At 41.1% G+C, this 17,780-nt stretch overlaps 2 protein-coding genes across 2 annotated transcripts in view; one reads left to right on the top strand and one right to left on the bottom strand.

Moving 5' to 3' along the window:
* ZFP1 (ZFP1 zinc finger protein) overlaps positions 1-17,780 on the top strand; it is an 837,904-nt gene that overhangs the window by 628,934 nt on the left and 191,190 nt on the right. The gene's annotated exons all lie outside the window — the stretch shown is intronic.
* Positions 1-17,780, bottom strand: part of WDR59 (WD repeat domain 59) — a 73,614-nt gene that overhangs the window by 29,118 nt on the left and 26,716 nt on the right. Inside the window, exons 9-16 of the mRNA XM_008139662.3 lie at positions 14,893-14,970; positions 11,272-11,428; positions 7,448-7,527; positions 6,107-6,239; positions 5,850-5,974; positions 3,544-3,708; positions 729-824; positions 422-578 (exon numbers count right to left, since the gene is read on the bottom strand). Coding sequence (XP_008137884.2) covers positions 422-578; positions 729-824; positions 3,544-3,708; positions 5,850-5,974; positions 6,107-6,239; positions 7,448-7,527; positions 11,272-11,428; positions 14,893-14,970 — 991 coding nt within the window. The remainder of the gene's footprint in view (positions 1-421; positions 579-728; positions 825-3,543; positions 3,709-5,849; positions 5,975-6,106; positions 6,240-7,447; positions 7,528-11,271; positions 11,429-14,892; positions 14,971-17,780) is intronic.

Genomic DNA, 17,780 nt, shown 5'->3' with positions numbered 1-17,780 from the left:
GAAATTCTAAGGCAGCATTGGTCAATCTTTTGTCTATTTCAATATACCTGAAGGACAGGACACATTTCCATGAGGTGCAAAGGCTCATGACTGCAGCCATACTTAATAAGGACCAAGGTCAGGATCCAGGAGACGGGATGTATGTATTTTGGAAAAAGTCATCACAGGTATTTTATATTACCTGGTCAGGGGACCTGTCCCCTGTTAAGAATCAGGACTCTGAGTGAGACCCAAATTCATCCTCTCAAGACTGTAATTCTGGTGAACATTCGTAGGATTTGTCCACAGACGCCAATCTGGCATCAGACCATATTACACTACGATAGAAGTTTTTTTGAGTTCTCAGAAAATAAAAACAAAGAAAAACTGCTCTCCCAAAATCTAGAATCAGAGAACCAAAAAAAAAAAAAAAAAGACCAACCTGCTCCACAGAATCTGGCCCCCGAGGTCCTAGGAAAGGGAACATTGGCATCCTGGTATGACCCATAGGCAGTGGTTACCCGGGCAAACGTGGGTAAGGGTGGTGTGACGGAGTTTGGGAGCGCAAAGGGGTTGCTGGAAGCACTGTCTTCTTGATTCTGAAATTTAAAAGTCAACAGACTAAAAACCACAATCTGTCTCAAAGCTGAATTACAAAATAAATAAAGATATATTATTACAAAATCAGGTGCCCAGGGAGGAAGAAATTATACAAAACACCAAAGCACAGGTTGGTACAAGAATCTCACCACGAAAGACTCAAGACAGGAGACGAGCTGGCGCAGGCAGGGCTCCAAACAACTCTGGTTGCGTTTCACTTTTTGCAGAGAAGTGTCTTTCAGGATCTGGAAAAGGCACAAAACACAGTCAATAATAGCAACATTCTTCAAAGCAGTCGGAAGCGGTGAAGAGCAGGGAGACTGGAGCACGGCTGTGCCAGAGGCTTCCCACTCAAATTACTACTTCCACCTTCTCTAGAGGCTCGGAGAGAAGACTCATTTCTGAACCCACTCTGAGAAGCCCTTTCCTTAGGCAGGCACACATGCTGGTTTTAGAGGGCACGTTTCTAGTAATGGAATGAATGTTCTTTAAGTGAACATTCTACTCCTTTCCTCATCCCCTGCCTGACCCCTCCTCCATGAGAAATCTCAGTACCTTCCAAGGAACACCCGCTGGGCTGAACTGAAAATTGCTCTCAGTGACACGTATAATAAGCCAGGGGGAACAGATGTATCTTTTTTCTTCTTCTGTGGTTCTTTAAAAATATAAATCCCATCATTTTAAGGCACATGCTGTGCATGTAAGCTGACATACACATATTGAAGACAGGCATGTAAACTGGACTCGCACTATCCAATACGGAAGTTGTTACCCACATGGGGGCACCGAGCAGGTGGAATGTGGCTGTCTGAACTGAGTTGTGCTGTAAGTATACAACTCATACCGAATGTTGGAGATGTAGTACCAAAAAACAGAAAGTAAACTATCTCAATAATTTTCATTTTCATACTGACTACATTGTTGCTCTGATAATTCTTTGGATATACTGGATTAAATAAAAATATTGTTGAATTAATTAATCTTTTAATTTTGTTTTTAGTTTAAAATTACAAGTGGCATGTATTATATTTCTATTGGACAGCATTGAATTTAACCTTTAATTAAGAACACTTCCTAATCCTATCATTTTTATACCAAAAGAAAATCTTTTTTACATGTCCAAATGAGACAATGAAATATTCAAATTCCAAGTATAAAATGTCAAATACCACAAAATCTGAGTAATTAGCATTTCAGAGGTCCTTATGACACTTGAAAATTTTCTTAATTACATAACTAGGTCTGATGCCAGGTAGGTACTAGAAATATCGGGGAGAATAACTTTGCAAATGCATGATTGTGTAACCACTATACTGTATACCTAAAATTAAAAATAATATTGAGCCAAAACCGGTTTGGCTCAGTGGATAGAGCATCGGCCTGTGGACTGAAAGGTCCCAGGTTCGATTCCGGTCAAGGGCATATACCTTGGTTGCGGGCACATCCCCAGTAGGGGGTGTGCAGGAGGCAGCTGATCGATGTTTCTCTCTCATCAATGTTTCTAACTCTCTATTCCTCTCCCTTCCTCTCTGTAAAAAATCAATAAAATATATTAAAAATAATAATAATAATAATATTGAATATAAACTCTAATTGCAAAATAAAATAAAAATGTTTTACTATAGATCATACTCCAAGAAGACAGGTTAAGTGCATATGAAATAAACTAGGCAAAAGGTGAAGAGCATTCGGGTCAGCTTGGTTTTGTCAGGACATCTCAGTTACTTCATTATGTGATGCTGCTCACACTGCAAAAGGTGTATCATCCCCAGCTCCTGGGGCTTCCTCATGGGAATTCTGCCTGATTTGCTCTGTGTGAACTGACAAATCGAGTTTCTGCACATGCAGGGGTAAAGACCAGCCACCAGGCTGCCCCTCCTCCACTCAGGCACTGCCATTCTTCACACACTCACCTGTGCAGCCAGCTGCCTCATTTGAGGATGGCACTGTCTCTTTTTATGGAATGGATTTTTTTTTATTTTTTATTGTTTAAAATATTACAAATAGTAGTACATATGCCTCCTTTTTCCCCCAATGACCTCACCCTCCACCCCCCCAGTGTCTGTGTCCATTTGTTATCCTTAAATGCATGCATACAAGTCCTTCAGTTGATCTCTTACCCAACCCTCCCCTGCCTTCCCGCTGTAGTTTGACAGTCTGTTCGATGCTTCTTTGTCTCTGTGTCTATTTCTGTTCATCAGTTTATGATGTTCATTATATTCCATAAATGAGTGAGATCATGTGATATTTATCTTTCTCTGACTGGCTTATTTCGCTTAGTATAATGTTCTCCAGTTCCATCCATGGTGTTGCAAATGGTAAGAATTCCTTCTTTTTTACTAAACTAAAAATGGAACTGCCATTTGACCCAGTAATACCACTTCTAGGTATATATCCCAAGAAAACAGAAACACCAATCAGAAAGGATATATGCACCCCTATGTTCACAGCAGCACAATTTACAACAGCTAAGATTTGGAATGGATTTTTTTAATGACCTTACACATTTTTTTCTGATTACAAAATATATTTTATCTTCAGAATACACCTTGCCTATTGTTTCCAGATAAATGAAACTATATTGGCAAGGTTTTTAACCTGGGAGTAATACATAGTTTTAATGAGATCTCTGAGCCGATTAAATGTACCAGTAATCATAGAGCTGCATATTATTTCATAGACAATTATCTCTGAAATTATATGCAATATTTGTGCAGATTTTTTCTGGAAAGGGTCCATAGTTTTCATTAGACTTTCAAAGGGTGCCCATGACCCAAAAAGGTCAAGAACCACTGCTCTAATGTTTTCTACACACAATGAATAGCAAGTGTTAACATGGCAGTGTGTCAGGACAGATGACTTCCAAATCTTACCTGTTGGTTTTTCATTAAACTTCACTACTCATGCTCAGGAGCAGAGTTCTCATACAAACATCAAGGAGAATATGTGAACACAGATCCCAACCTTTAGCAGCTTCGCTTTCATCGTGGACGTGATGGTCGTGGGATTGATAAACTGGAAGGAAGGGGCGGCATTGTTTGGATATTGCGCAGGGAACTTCACCAGCATCTTGACACGATGGTTGCTACAGTGCACAGACACTGTGCAGCTCCTATCCGCTGCATCCATCTGCAAGGGACAAATATATAACTGCTTTGGAGACTAACCAGGAAGGGTCTTTAGATGCAAATGGATTTAAATCAGCTAACTGGCCATAGCTGGTTTGGCTCAGTGGATAAAGTGTTGGCCTATGGACTGAAGGGTCCCGGGTTCCATTCTGGTCAAGGGCACATGCCCATGTTTCAGGCTCGATCCCCAGTAGGGGGTGTGCAGGAGGCAGCCGATTAATGATTCCCTCTCATCATTGATGTTTCTATCTCTCTCTCCCTCTCCCTTCCTCTCTGAAATCAATAAAAATATATTTCAAATCAGCTAACTGAATGCTCCTAGTTCCTGAAATCTCCAAAGATAAAGGTAAAACTCCAAAAACAAATTAATTTGGAAGATTTGGACAACTCATTAATTTTAGCACCACTTTAATAAGTACAAATTATTCTGATTTTAAAAAGCTTCATCCTAAAAGTTGTAGGTAGGCTGAAACATATTTATTTTGAGAAAGGAAAATAAAGCATGGAAAAAGTTAAATACTTGACTCAATTTAAAAAGTACTCCTTGGAAAATCCATAAAAATGGACTGATTAGTAGTTGCCGTGGGCTAGGGAGAGAGGAAAATGGGGAGTAACTGGGGATACAGGACTTCTTTGGGGATGATGGAAATGCTCTGGAATTAGACAGTGGTTATAACTGCCCAACTTTGTGACTATGTGAGAATAAACAAGTCATCTTTTCTGTCAAAGAGCAGTTTAGACAGCCGCCATTTTGGACTGCGTGACTTGGCAGTCACCATGTTGGCCAGATGGCTTGCAGCTCCCCCGGGGGCTGCCATCTTGAAACAGCAAAGGCCAACCCCTCCCTTTGAATTAGTCAATCACGAAAGACTGTGCACCTGAGCTCCAATCAAGAGCAAAGGACAGGTCACGTGCATAAGGGATTATAAACCCAAGCAGCCCACCTGCTTGGTGTGCACGCACTTCCAGACCATGTGTGTGCACCCTTCTACGTAGAAGTAAATATGTTTGCCTTGCTGCCTGGCTCTCGAGTATGTTTTGTGTTCTACCAGGACCCCTGACTTGGGGGGCTCACCTTATTTCTAACAATTATATTAAGAACCACTAAATTATACACTTTATAAGGGTAAATATGGTATGTGAATTATATCCCAATAATTTTTAAAAAGCACTCCTGGGAAAAGAATTAAGATTTCCTTCTTAAACTAGATCACCAGGTATCCACACTGTTTTCAACTGTGACAGAGGTGTACAAACTGAGTTGATATAGACAGCCAATTAACCTAAGAATCCTTTATCTCTTTCGTTTGCCTGTGCTGTCAACTAGAGAAGACATGTGGAGCACAGTGAAGAGAGCCACACGTGTGGGAAATCTGGAGACAGATATTCAAATCTCTTCCACCAAATAGCTGCTGACCTTGGACAAGTCATCTCTTAGTGTCTCCCTTTCCTCATCAGAAAGGTGGAGATAAAAGCACTTGTTGCAGAATTGTTTTAAACGCCGAATGAGATATGCAAATGTACATATCCATGCCTACTATTAACTGAATCTGGGCAAAAGAAAAACTAATCAAGTTTTAAAACTTCTTTATAGAGACTCAATTCCCTGAAGCAAAGAACAGCTGCCAAAAAAAAAAAAAGAGAGAGTAAACCTCTCCATGTGTGAAGTGAACAAAGAGGTTTGGTCACCCTCTTACTATGACTCTGAATGACCAAGGACATGGCTGGCTTTAAGGGAAGATTGGACAGCAAAGCACAAAAAGTCCTGGAGAGTCAGAGGTTTGGCTTCCAAACTCAGTTCTGTCATTAACTTCACCAGTAACTTGAGTCAAATCACTAAGTCTTCCCAGATCTAAGTATCTTCACATACAGTAAAGGAGGTGTTGGAGCATCTAAGATTTTAAGACACATGAGCATCAGTTTATCCCTTAGGGATCTTATGAGACAGTAATATGGTTAGAAAAATAATCTGCATTTGTAAAATATCAAATTCTTTAGAAAACCCAGGAAATAAAAAGTAAGCAGAGAGACTTATCTGTTAGAGCAGCAAAGCTATTCGCTAGCTGAAATCATAGCTGAAATAGTGCCCTCTCCCACCAGCTGCCATCGTGAGCATGAGACAATTCATTAGACTTGGAGCACCTCCACGTTGACGTTCCGGATCTGCACATTGATCAGGGAGAACTCCTGCTGCAGAGTCTGAGGCAGTCCCGGTTGATCTGATTTCTTCTCTTCCAGGAGACCGCTCAGGGGATCTTCCTTTAAGACTAGCAAGGGAGAGAGGTTCAATTGTAGGCAAACTTCTCTGACACTGAGTCAGAGAGCAGTTCTAAGGTATCTTCTACAACTCTGAAATGCGCAGAGGACACCTCACGTAAAACATCAGTTTGACCAATTACCTTCTTCCTCTCCATGGCTTGAGCTGTGCTGGTGATCTGTGTCCTGAGTGTGAAGGGTCTTCTCTGGTTCCGGCAGAAGAGAAATGCTCTCGATGAACTCATCAACACCATCTAATATGTCATTTGCACAAAGCTGCAACGAAGGGTAGAAGATCTAGGTCCAGAGAAGTCAGTGGAAATGGTCATCATGTTGGGTTAGAGTTCTCACCTAAAAATGGGACTCACAGCCCTGGCTGGTGTGGCTCAGTTGGTTGGGCATTGTGCATCAAAAGGTTGCCAATTCAATTCCCGGTCAGGGCAATGCCCGAGTTTCAGACTCCACCTCCCCCACCCCCATCCCCGGCAGGAGGCATTTGATCGATGCGTCATTCTCACATTGATGTTTCTCTTTCCTTCTTTCTCTCTCTCTAAAAATCAATTTTTTAAAAAAAATGGGAATCACAAAAAATAGAGATATCAGACAAAAACTGATCAAAACAGGTTTTATCTATCGCCAACTCTCCCTGATTAAATACACAGGAGAATAGAGTCTATTATTCTACCATGGAATTTTTTCATCCTGTTCATAGTTTATGCAAGCCTCAAAAAACATTATTTTTAATTCTAATCCTTGATGGAGTTATTCAGCTAACCCCCAAAATATAATAACCTTCAGAGCATTTAGAGCAAATGGCACTTTTTGGAGAAAAATAGATTTGAAAGACAATAAGGTGATGATAATTAATGAAAATGCTCAAGAATGACTTCGTACTAAGTAAATTTTACCATTTTCTATCCACTCTGTACAGAGCGCTGTGAGGGAGGAATACAAGTGAGACATGGTTCCTGACTTCAAGAAATGTAGCCACCAAATGAGAGGACAGAACACTGAGATGAGGCAGAGCAAAGAAGTTCATACCCGCTTCCAATGTGGTTCATATAAGAAACAGGTATCATTCATGGGGCAAAAACTGGAAAAGGCTTCATAGAACAGGTGTCATTGATGGACGTGGAGGGCTCTGAACACTACAGAGTGCACGGGTAAATTTCCTAGCCCATTGAGAAGAAAAGGAAATGAAGCCCATGGGCCATTTGCTCAGTATGCTGCCCACACCCTCCTATACCAGGACAGGAGAAGAAAAGACATGCAGAGGTTCTTCAGCCTTTAAGTGCTTAATACTGAAGTTGGCTCTTGAAGACCTCAGAGGCTCATTGTGGCATACACAGCCACTTGGCCTACCAGCAAGTGCGTATTAAATATCTATCATGTATCCTCTAACTTCCACAAATACCAAATTCTGTATTTTTTAAAGTTTCTAGTGTATCTGGTTACATTCCTCCACAACAGCAACTAATACATACCCTCTGCATCTGGGAATCCACCCGCCACATTCTCAAGGTCTGGTCCCGTGACCACGTAACCAGTTGGTAGTCCTTGGATCCTAGAAATCACCAAATAAAAGTCCTGGAAATTTTTCTAAATTAAACATCAATTTTGCTACAGGTTTCAATGGAGTGAGATTGATTCATTCATTCATTCATTCATCCATCCATTCAATAAATATTTATGAACTGTTATAGCCACTACAGCATGAATACAATAACCTCTGACATTGTAGATCTTACGTACCAGTGGTGGAAATAAACAAACTAATAAATATGTAATAAAATGTCGGTAGTGACAGTGTTATTAAAAAAAAATAGAGGAGAGAGACTGATAGGGAAGCTATTTTTAGACAGGACTCCCTGTGGAAGTCACATTTGAGCAGAAACTTAAATGAGGTGAAATAATAACTAGCAAATTAGCAGGTGAAGAGTGATACTGGGGTTTAATGCCACATTAAACTTTCACCTCCACAAATGTTCTTCTTTTATATGCTCCAGAGCCGGGGATGAATACAATTTTTGCAAAATGAATTGATTTAAATGCATCCTGGCATCTTACTGTTTAAAATAATTTTTTTGGAAAAGAGGTGCACGCATCTCTTTATAAAATGAATAATAAATCTTTAATGTTTTGAGTTAACTGAATTATATTTTCACGTTAGGTCAGGTCAAAGGAAAATTATTCTGAAAGGCTCAGGGTGCTTTATGAAAGAGCTTTATGAAAGGTCAGGACATTTCAGGGAAATTATGTAGTATCTAGAATCTGCTTCATGGCATCTTCAGAGAGCAAAGAACTTAGAAGTAATTTCACCAATTCCCTCATTTTACAGATGGGGAAACTGAGGAAACAAAGAACACAATCTGTCCAAGTTAATCGGGTGAGTGAGGGACAAAAGTTCCTTCTCTGTCACTGCCTTCAAACAACGTTTCTATATACCCGTTTAAATCTAACAAGACAGCCCTGACCAGTGTGATTCAGTTGGTTGGGTGTCATCCATTGCACTGAAAGGTTGCCAGTTCAATTCCCCAGTTAGGGCAGCCAATAGATGTTATGCTCTCAAATTGATGTTTCTCTCTCTCTCTCTCTCTCTCTCTCTCTCTCTCTCTCTCTCTCCCTCCCTTCCTCTCTCTCTAGAAATCAATAAACCATTCTTAAAAACAAACAACATGCCCTAGCTGATTTGGCTCAGTGGATGGAGTGTTGGCCTGCGGACTGAATGGTCCCAGGTTCAATTCCGGTCAAGGGCACATGCCTGGGTTTCGGGCTCGATCCCCGGCGGGGGGTGTGCGGGAGGCAGCCGATCAATGATTCTCTCTCATCACTGATGTTTCTGTCTCTCTCTCCCTCTCCATTTCTCTTTGAAATAAATAAAAATAATATATATATATAAAAACAACAACAAAAACTAAGAAGACATGGCCATAAAAATAAAAAGTAAAATACAAGAATATATAAAGGATGATTATATTCATAAAAGGTTCAACAACAAGCAAACCTAAACTATTTTGAGAAATGAAAAAAAAATGGGTGGTAAAACTAAAAAGATAAAACCAGAAATCACTATCATAAGCATTAGGATAGTGTTTACCTCTAGGAAAAGAGACAGTATTGTGATCAGGAAGCTTTTGGGGTTCTAACAATGTTCTTTTCTTGACCTTGGTTGTAGTTACATAGATTTTCACTTTATTTTTTAAACTGTATGTGTTTTATGCAATTTTATGGATGGGTGATATATTTCACAATAAAAAATGAATAAAAAACCAAAACCCTATAACTTACATTCAAAATTTCACTATTGGCCCTAGCTGGTTTGGCTCAGTGGATAGAGCATCGGCCTGTGGACCAAAGGGTCCCAGGTTCGATTCCAGTCAAGGGCATGCACCTTGGTTGTAGGCTTCTCCCTGTCCCAGGCTCTGGTATGGGCTCATGCAGGAGGCAACCAATTGATGTTTCTCTCACATCGATGTTTATCTCTGTCTCTCCCTCTCTCTTCCACTCTCCTTAAAAATCAATGGAGCCCTAACCGGTTTGGTTCAGTGGATAGAGCCTCGGCCTGCGGACTGAAGGGTCCCAGGTTCGATTCCAGTCATCCAGTCAAGGGCATGTACCTTGGTTACGGGCCCATCCCCAATGGGGGTTGTGCAGGAGGCAGCTGATCAATGTTTCTCTCTCATCAATGTTTCTAACTCTCTATCCCTCTCCCTCCCTCTCTGTAAAAAATCAATAAAATATATATTTTTAAAAATCAATGGAAAAATAACATCCAGTAAGGATTAACAACAGAAAAATAAAATATAATAAAAATAAATATTTTAAAAATTTTTTCACTACTGGCTAGACAGTCCCAATTTATACAATTCACCCTACTGGCATATAGACATAGATAACTGAAAATTGGTTGCTAAAAACTTTATTTCAATCCAAAATTACAGGCCAACCTCTCTCAGCCAGTGGGGAAACCACATCATCTGTTCACTATGGCAAAATGCAAGAGAATACGCTGAAAGCCAAAGTCATGCAGCCTCATGTTTCTAGAAGCAAGAGATATTACAGAAATAAAGACAGGAAAATTAAGAAGGTGGTTAAGAGAGTCCTTTAAAAAACAATCCTGGGAGAGTCACAAATAAGTTGGGGTGAGAAGCTGACTGCTCTAACCCCAGTCCTACCAGAGCCCTTTCCTGGGCTCTGGACAAGTCACACCACTGCACTGCCTGGCTTTCCTTCTGTGATATGGAAAGACCAAGAAACATACTTCTGTTCTGTACAATATTTAGAGAGCATGGCAGGAAGATCTCAAGAAAAGAGAGGCTGCCCTAACCGGTTTGGCTCAGTGGATAGAACATCGGCCTGCAGACTGAAGGGTCCCGGGTTCGATTCTGGTCAAGAGCATGTACCTTGGTTGCAGGCACATCCCCAGTGGGGGGTGTGCAGGAGGCAGCTGATAGTGATTCTCTCTCATCACTGATGTTTCTCTCTCTCCCTCACCCTTCCTCTCTGAAATCAATAAAAATACATACTAAAAAAAGAGAGGCTGCAACTAAATTTGCATGGTGAGTTGGTAGAGAAACTGAGGCCGAGGGCTGCCTGACTCCCACTGTAATTCTGACCAGGCATTAGTGACGGCTGGCTAATTAAGCTGTAATCACAAACAACCCCAAATCTCAGTAGCTTAAAGCAAGGATTTTATGCTCACTCTCTATCTCTACCTCCTCCTTATTTCTGACCTGAGCGGCTCCATCCGGAGTCTTGCCAGCTACGTGGCAGAGGCAATGAGAGTGTGTAATTGCACACTGGCTGTTAATACTTCAACCCAAAAGAAACCGCATCATGTTTCATGTTCAAAGCATGTCACTTGACCAAACTTATCTTCAAGGGCACGGGTGGTAAAATACCACTATGTGTTTGTGATGAGACTGGGAATATGTGAGGGGCAGTGATGACCTTGGCTCTCCCTCGTCAGCAGAGTAGCAAGGGGAAACTGCCAGAGAGTTCTGAGGGTAGTAACCCCAGAGTTTTCAGCCCTAGAAATTACCCAACAGCAAGCCTATCCATTTCTTATAGATCTTTCCCACACAGGAGAGAGACTCCACGGAACGGACGAGAAGAGGAGGATACGTAGAAGCATCACAGCCCACACACCCCTCTGCCGATCTGCGATTAAGGGGGTGGACCCTGACTGATTCCTAAAGCCAGCCCTGCTTCTGCATCCTCCTCATTGGATCACACAGCCAACCCCAACTGAGCTGCTGTGGAACAGGGCTCAGAAGGAAAACAGGCGGCCGTCTTCTCTCCCACTCACCTTCCTTCTGCTTCCTCCACTGGAACTCCAGCACCACATCATCGTGCCCCACAAAGGTATGGACAGGGGTGTTCAAGTCAAAGACGTTCCACAAGAGGAGACTATTCTCCCTCCGCAGCTGGGGGACCATCACAGTCACTAATCCATTGCTGAACGGCTACGGCAGGAAAGGGAAAAGCAGGTGATGATTCCAGGAAGAATCAGCTGAGTCTTCAGTAACAAAGTAGCAATTCTTTCCTAAAATAAATTGGATGATGGAAGGTCCCAACCCATCTGGGGAAAATTTTTCCAAATATCATAAGTTGACCATCACATCTACTTTTCTTTGCTTCTGGAAGAAACCAGAGCAAGTGAAAAGATAAATAAATAAAGCTAAGCCTTGCTCTAGCTGGTTTGGCTCAGTGGATAGAGCGTCGGCCTGCGGACTGAAGGGTCCCGGGTTCGATTCTGGTCAAGGGCACACGCCCGGGTTGCAGGCTCAATCCCCAGTAGGGGTTGTGCAGGAGGCAGCTGATAAATGATTCTTTCTCATCATTAATGTTTCTACCTCTCTCTCCCTCTCCCTTCCTCTCTGAAATCAATAAAAATATATTTTAAAAATAAAATAAAGCTAAGCCAAATACTTGAAGAACTTTGAAAATATTCTAAAATATGGCTCTGCCAAAACCGGTTTGGCTCAGTGGATAGAGCGTCAGTCTTCGGACTGGAGGGTCCCGGGTTCGATTCCGGTCAAGGGCATGTGCATTGGTTACGGGCACGTCCCCGGTGGGGGGTGTGCAGGAGGCAGCTGGTCTATGTCTCTCTCTCTTTGATGTTTCTGACTCTCTATCCCTCTCCCTTCCTCTCTGTGAAAAATCAATAAAATATATTAAAAAAAATTATTATTACCATATGACTACATTTTAAAAGAAAAAAAAAGTAAAATATGGCTCTGACTGTTGCACAGGGGAACACACTGTTTCATATCCTAGCTACTCTCCCCGAGCTCTTTCACGAGTTACTGAGCGCCTTCCCAGAGTGAGCATTCAAGGCACAATGGGGAAAAGCCCGGAGCAGCAAGCACAATTCCTGTCTCCAGGAAATGCACCACGTGAACCATAACCTTCCCACTGCCCCAGATATTACAGCTATTCAAAAAAAACCTCCCATTTAGTTTGAGGTCTGACAGATTTTACTTATCAACACCCAATCTGCCAGGCAGCTAGGGGGCCCATTTGATTGATGATTAGACACTGGTCTTTACAGAATAAACCATCACCACCTAGAGCACATTTATCTCTACCTCCCCTCCTGGCAGCACTTCTAGACTTCTCTGTTTGTTTTTTAAGCAAACATATTAATCCAGAGAAATTTCTATTCATAAGAACATCTGCCTTGACTGGTGTGACTTAGTTAGTTGGGTGTCATTCTGCGCACCAGGAGGAGGTTGCTAAGTCGGTTCCTGGCCAAGGGCAATCCCTCTCTCCCTCTCCCTTCCTCTCTCTCTAAAAAAAAAATCAATAAAATATATATTTTTTTTAAAAAAAAGAACATCTGTTGTTGTCAACATCTGCTGCTGACAAGTGTTCCCAAATGCAAAAGCAACTTAATACCCAATTATCCTCTATGCTCCACAATGCCCCAGGGTGACAGTCTAATGTATAAAAGTAGCTTTATTCATCCCTATCCTCCCTTTCAAATTGACTGTAAGAGAAATACATTACCTCTGACCAGCAGCTATCAATGTGGCAATGAAAAAATGGTTGGAATGTTGATAATATCCTACCCCTTATATTCATGGTACTTTATGATTTATAAAGCATTTTCATATATGATTTTTCAAAAGGAAGGCATATTGTGGATATACTAAATGCCACTGAATTGCACATTTTAAAATGGTGAATGTTATCACAATAAAAAAGGAAGGCAGCCAAAACCGGTTTGGCTCAGTGGATAGAGCGTCGGCCTGCGGACTCCAGGGTCCCAGGTTCGATTCCGGTCAAGGGCATGTACCTTGGTTGCGGGCACATCCCCAGTAGGGGGTGTGCAGGAGGCAGCTGATCGATGTTTCTCTCTCATCGATGTTTCTAACTCTCTATCCCTCTCTCTTCCTCTCTGTAAAAAAATCAATAAAATATATTTAAAAAAAAAAAAAAAAGGAAGGCATTGTAAAAATTATTATTCATATTTTACAAAGGAGAAAACTATTGCTCAAAAACACCAATGGCTTGCCAAAGGCCACACAAATATTAAATGTCTCATTGAGGCACTAGTCACAATAGCCAAAATGTGGAAACAACCTAAGTGTCCATCAATGGTGAATGATAAAAATATGAGACACACACACACAATTTCCATGAGAAAGAAGGAAATCCTGCCATTTACCACAATGTAGATAAACCTTGAGGGCATTATGCTAAGTAAAATAAGTCAGAGAAAGACAAATACTGTATGATATTACTTATATGTAGAATCTTAAAAGACTGAACTCATAGAAACACCAAGTAAAATATCAATTACAGGGCTGAGGAGAGGGAAGAAGAGGAAAGTTGGTCAGAGGGTACAAACTTCCAGTTATAAATGATTAAGTTCTGGGGATCTAATATACAGCAGAGTGATTAAAGTTAGTAACACCATATTACATACTTGAAAGTTGCTAAGAGAGTAAATCTTGCATGTTCTCATCACAAAAAAGAAATGGTAATTATGTGATGGAGGTGTTAGCTAATGCTATGGTGATAACTGTTTTGCAACATATAAGTGTATCAAATTAACACATTGTGCAACTTGAACTTGCACAATGTTATATATCAACAAGAGGCCTGGTTCACTGATTCGTGCACTGATGGGGTCCCTCGGCCTGGCTTGCACCCTCTTGCAATCCAGGACCCCTCGGGGGATGTTGGATAGCCAGTTTCGGCCTGATCCCCACAGGCCCGATCCAGACAGGAGGGAGCCCGATCCTGTGCGTTGAGCGTCTATCCTCTGGTGGTCAGTGTGCGTCCCAGCGACCAGTCATTCAGTCGTTTGGTTGCTTAGGCTTTTATATATAGAGATTATAGCTCAATAAAAGATGGGGGGGGGGGGGAATTAAGTGGCATTGCTGGGCCCAAAACCCAGGTCTTCTGAATCTAAAGCCAGACTTCTTTCCATCACAATCCACTGACCACAAGCCTCTCCACCCTCTGCTTCCATCTAACCCTCTTCCCTGGCTTCTAGGACCACCTTCCCAGTCTAGCTATGGTTAGCAATTCTAGTACAGATTCTTACCCAACATTCCAACAGTAAATTTTTAAATTTTTAAAAATTATTTTTAATTGGAGAGAGAAACATCAATGTTAGAGAGAGAGACATCAATGTGAGCAAGAAACACTGATCAGTTGCCTCCTGTACGTGCCCTGACTGGGGATGGAACCCACAACCTGGTATGTGCCCTGACTGGGAATCGAACCTGCCACTTTCTGGAATATGGGATGGCATACCAATCAACTGAGCCACACTGTCCAGGGCCCAAGGGTAAATTTTTAAGTGGATAACATCTTTTATACCGGCATGACCACCTTTGTCCCACCCCTAAATCAAGACAGAAAGAGAAAACTGCCTCATAAAGAGGCTGGAACACGAGACAGGTGTCACACTCACAGTGTATCTGGCCTTCCAGACAGGCACCTGGCAAGGGAGAATATTGAGGTATTTCCGAGGCTGGCGGTAATCCCAGAACTGGAAGAAAGAAAAAAAGAAAGATAATTTGTGAAATAAATGCCATTAAAAAACTCAACTATTGAAATACAAACAGCCTTTGAACTCATTGTTTTGTCCTCTAAAGCAGCAGTCGCCAACCGGTGGTCCACAAACCACTGGTGGTCCAAGAAGTCCAAAAGGCTGGCGACTGCTCTCTAAAGATACATTTCAATAGTGCATTCCAGTCACCCCCATGCCATGCTACTGTTGCAGAGACACAAATAAAGCCTCGCCTTCACACTTAGAACCATTACCGGAGAATTTTCGGACTTCATGAGGACCACGCTGGGGCAGATCACTGTCAGCCTGCCTATTAAACAACATTCTCAGCTGAAAGGTAAGAGTGGCATGTTTTCACCCTTTATCACTTTCACAAGTAATTTAACTAACAACAATAGCTGCAATGTACTGACTACTTATTGCATTTCAGACAAATGTTTAGAGCTTTTGAGTTTTTATCCCATTAAATCTTTACAACAACCATACAATGAGTGTTATCAATCTCTTTTGCAAACGGAGAAGCTAAAATTACTAACCTGTGGAACTTGCCCAAGGTCACACAGGAAAAAGGTGGCTATGCAACTATCTGCGCGCACACCAACCCACTCATTCACCCACACCTACATGGAAGGTATGGGACTTGAAGTTGCAGTTATACAAAGTGAGCCAGATACAAACTCTCCCTTAGAGATGATACCTGTGCTTGCAATGGAGAGACAAATATACTTGGAGTGCAGCACTCGTCATGAGAGCAGAAAATGGCAAAGCACCATGGCAGGAGGACCAAGAGTGAAACTCTGAATTATTGAGGTATTAAGAAATTATTTTCAAAAACAGACAGAAGCCACTCTGGAAAACAGTTTTGCAGTTTCTTTAAAAGTTATATGCACACCTACCATAAGACCCAGTGATCCCACTCCTACATATTTATCCTAGAAAACTGAAAATTTCTATTCACAAAAAAATCTATAAATGTATGGTTATAGCAGCTCTATTTGCAACCACCAAAAACTGGAAACAGCCCAAATGTTATCAAATGGGTCAAGAGATAATAAATTGTAGGATATCCATACAATGGATTATTACTCAGCAGTAAAAAGTATCAGAACTATTGATTTTTTAAAATTAATCCTTACTTGAGTATATTTTTTCCACTGATTTTTAGAGAGAGTAGAAGGGAAGGAGGGAGAGAGAGAAACATCAATGTGAGAGAGACACACATTGATTAGTTGCCTTCTGCACACACCCCAACCAGGGCTGGGGATCGAACCAGGAACTCAGATATGTGCCCTTGACAGGATATCAAACCCGCAACCCTTAAGTGCACAGGCCAGGACAGAACTATTGATTCTTCAAACAACGTGGACAAATCTTAAAGATGTTACACTGAATGAAAGAAGCCATCCTCAAAAAGTTACATACTACATGATTCCATTTTAATGACATTTGCAAAACACAAAACTATAATGATGGAGAACGGATCCATGGTTGTTAGAAGTTAGGGATTAGGGAGAGTTTAACTATAAAGGCATAGCATGCAATAATTCTTGTTTCTTCTGACAACTCTTTTTTGCCAAATCCAGGCCCCATATTCAAACTTATAAAATTGTTAAGATGTCTTTTCCATCTAAACTGCTTTTGGGTTTCCCAGATGGCCATAAGGTAAACTATAACTTACTCCGTCAACTTATAAAAGAAGGGAAACTAGAAATATTAGATAGGCTTGGCATTCTCCAGATTTTTAATTAGCTCAATACAATGATTTCATGCTATCAAGTCCACCATAATGAAAAAACTAGCAAGTGAAAGAGAAGTTCCGCCTCCCTGGGTTAATTATCTACAACTAAAATATTATTACCATGAATGCATTTCAGTTGTATACTTTTCAGGTTAGAAACAAAGATTGGCATGACAATTAACAAAATTAATCCTTTTTTTAAAAAAAATGATTTTGCTTCTAGGTTTAAATATAGTCAACAGTTGATGACAATTATAACATACCATTGATGGGATAAATGGGAGGACCCAGGAGAGCTGACAAAAGTCCTCACTGTTCATAACAAATTCTTATTCTCAAGGCAATCAGTGATAGAGTCTTATGACATGGTCACATATTACATGTGACTAGAGGTCTTCTCTATGTTTCTCTCTGATAGAGTTGGTTATTATAATACATTAATAAGAGCCATGCAGTCCTCCCATCCTCAGGCGATTTCTGCTTTTCTCTTACCACTGCCAAAGGGCCCCAGCTATAAGCTACAGATCAGAAAGGATGTTTTCTGAAGAACTATAAGAAAGGTTTCAATCAAGAAGGAAAGAATCAGGTTCTTGAATAGCCTCAGGAGTACAGATTCTCAATAAGGCTGACCTTGATCCATAGCCAAACACTCATCTCTCAGAATGTACCCAAAGGACCGTGCTTGGATTTCCAGGACTCAGTCTAAGGCAATTTTCTGAAATAGACTGCTTAAACCGAGATCAGGAAAAAACCAATTTCATTGTGGTTAATGTTCTATTTTTAATGGCTATATAAGAAAAATCCTTTAAAAAATCATTTCCCTTCTTTTTTTAAAATATATTTTATTGATTTTTTACAGAGAGGAAGGGAGAGGGATAGAGAGTCAGAAACACTGATGAGAGAGATAAACATCGATCAGCTGCCTCCTGCACACTCCCCACTGGGGATGTGCCCACAACCAAGGCACATGCCCTTGACCGGAATCGAACCTGAGACCCCCTGAGTCCGCAGGCTGACGCTCTATCCACTGAGCCAAACCGGTTAGGGCCAT

Source organism: Eptesicus fuscus, chromosome 21 (genome assembly GCF_027574615.1).
Source record: "Eptesicus fuscus isolate TK198812 chromosome 21, DD_ASM_mEF_20220401, whole genome shotgun sequence".
Taxonomy (NCBI): domain Eukaryota; kingdom Metazoa; phylum Chordata; class Mammalia; order Chiroptera; family Vespertilionidae; genus Eptesicus; species Eptesicus fuscus.
The sequence above is the reverse complement of the archived record's forward strand: the minus strand, read 5'-3'. Positions and strand labels throughout refer to the sequence as shown.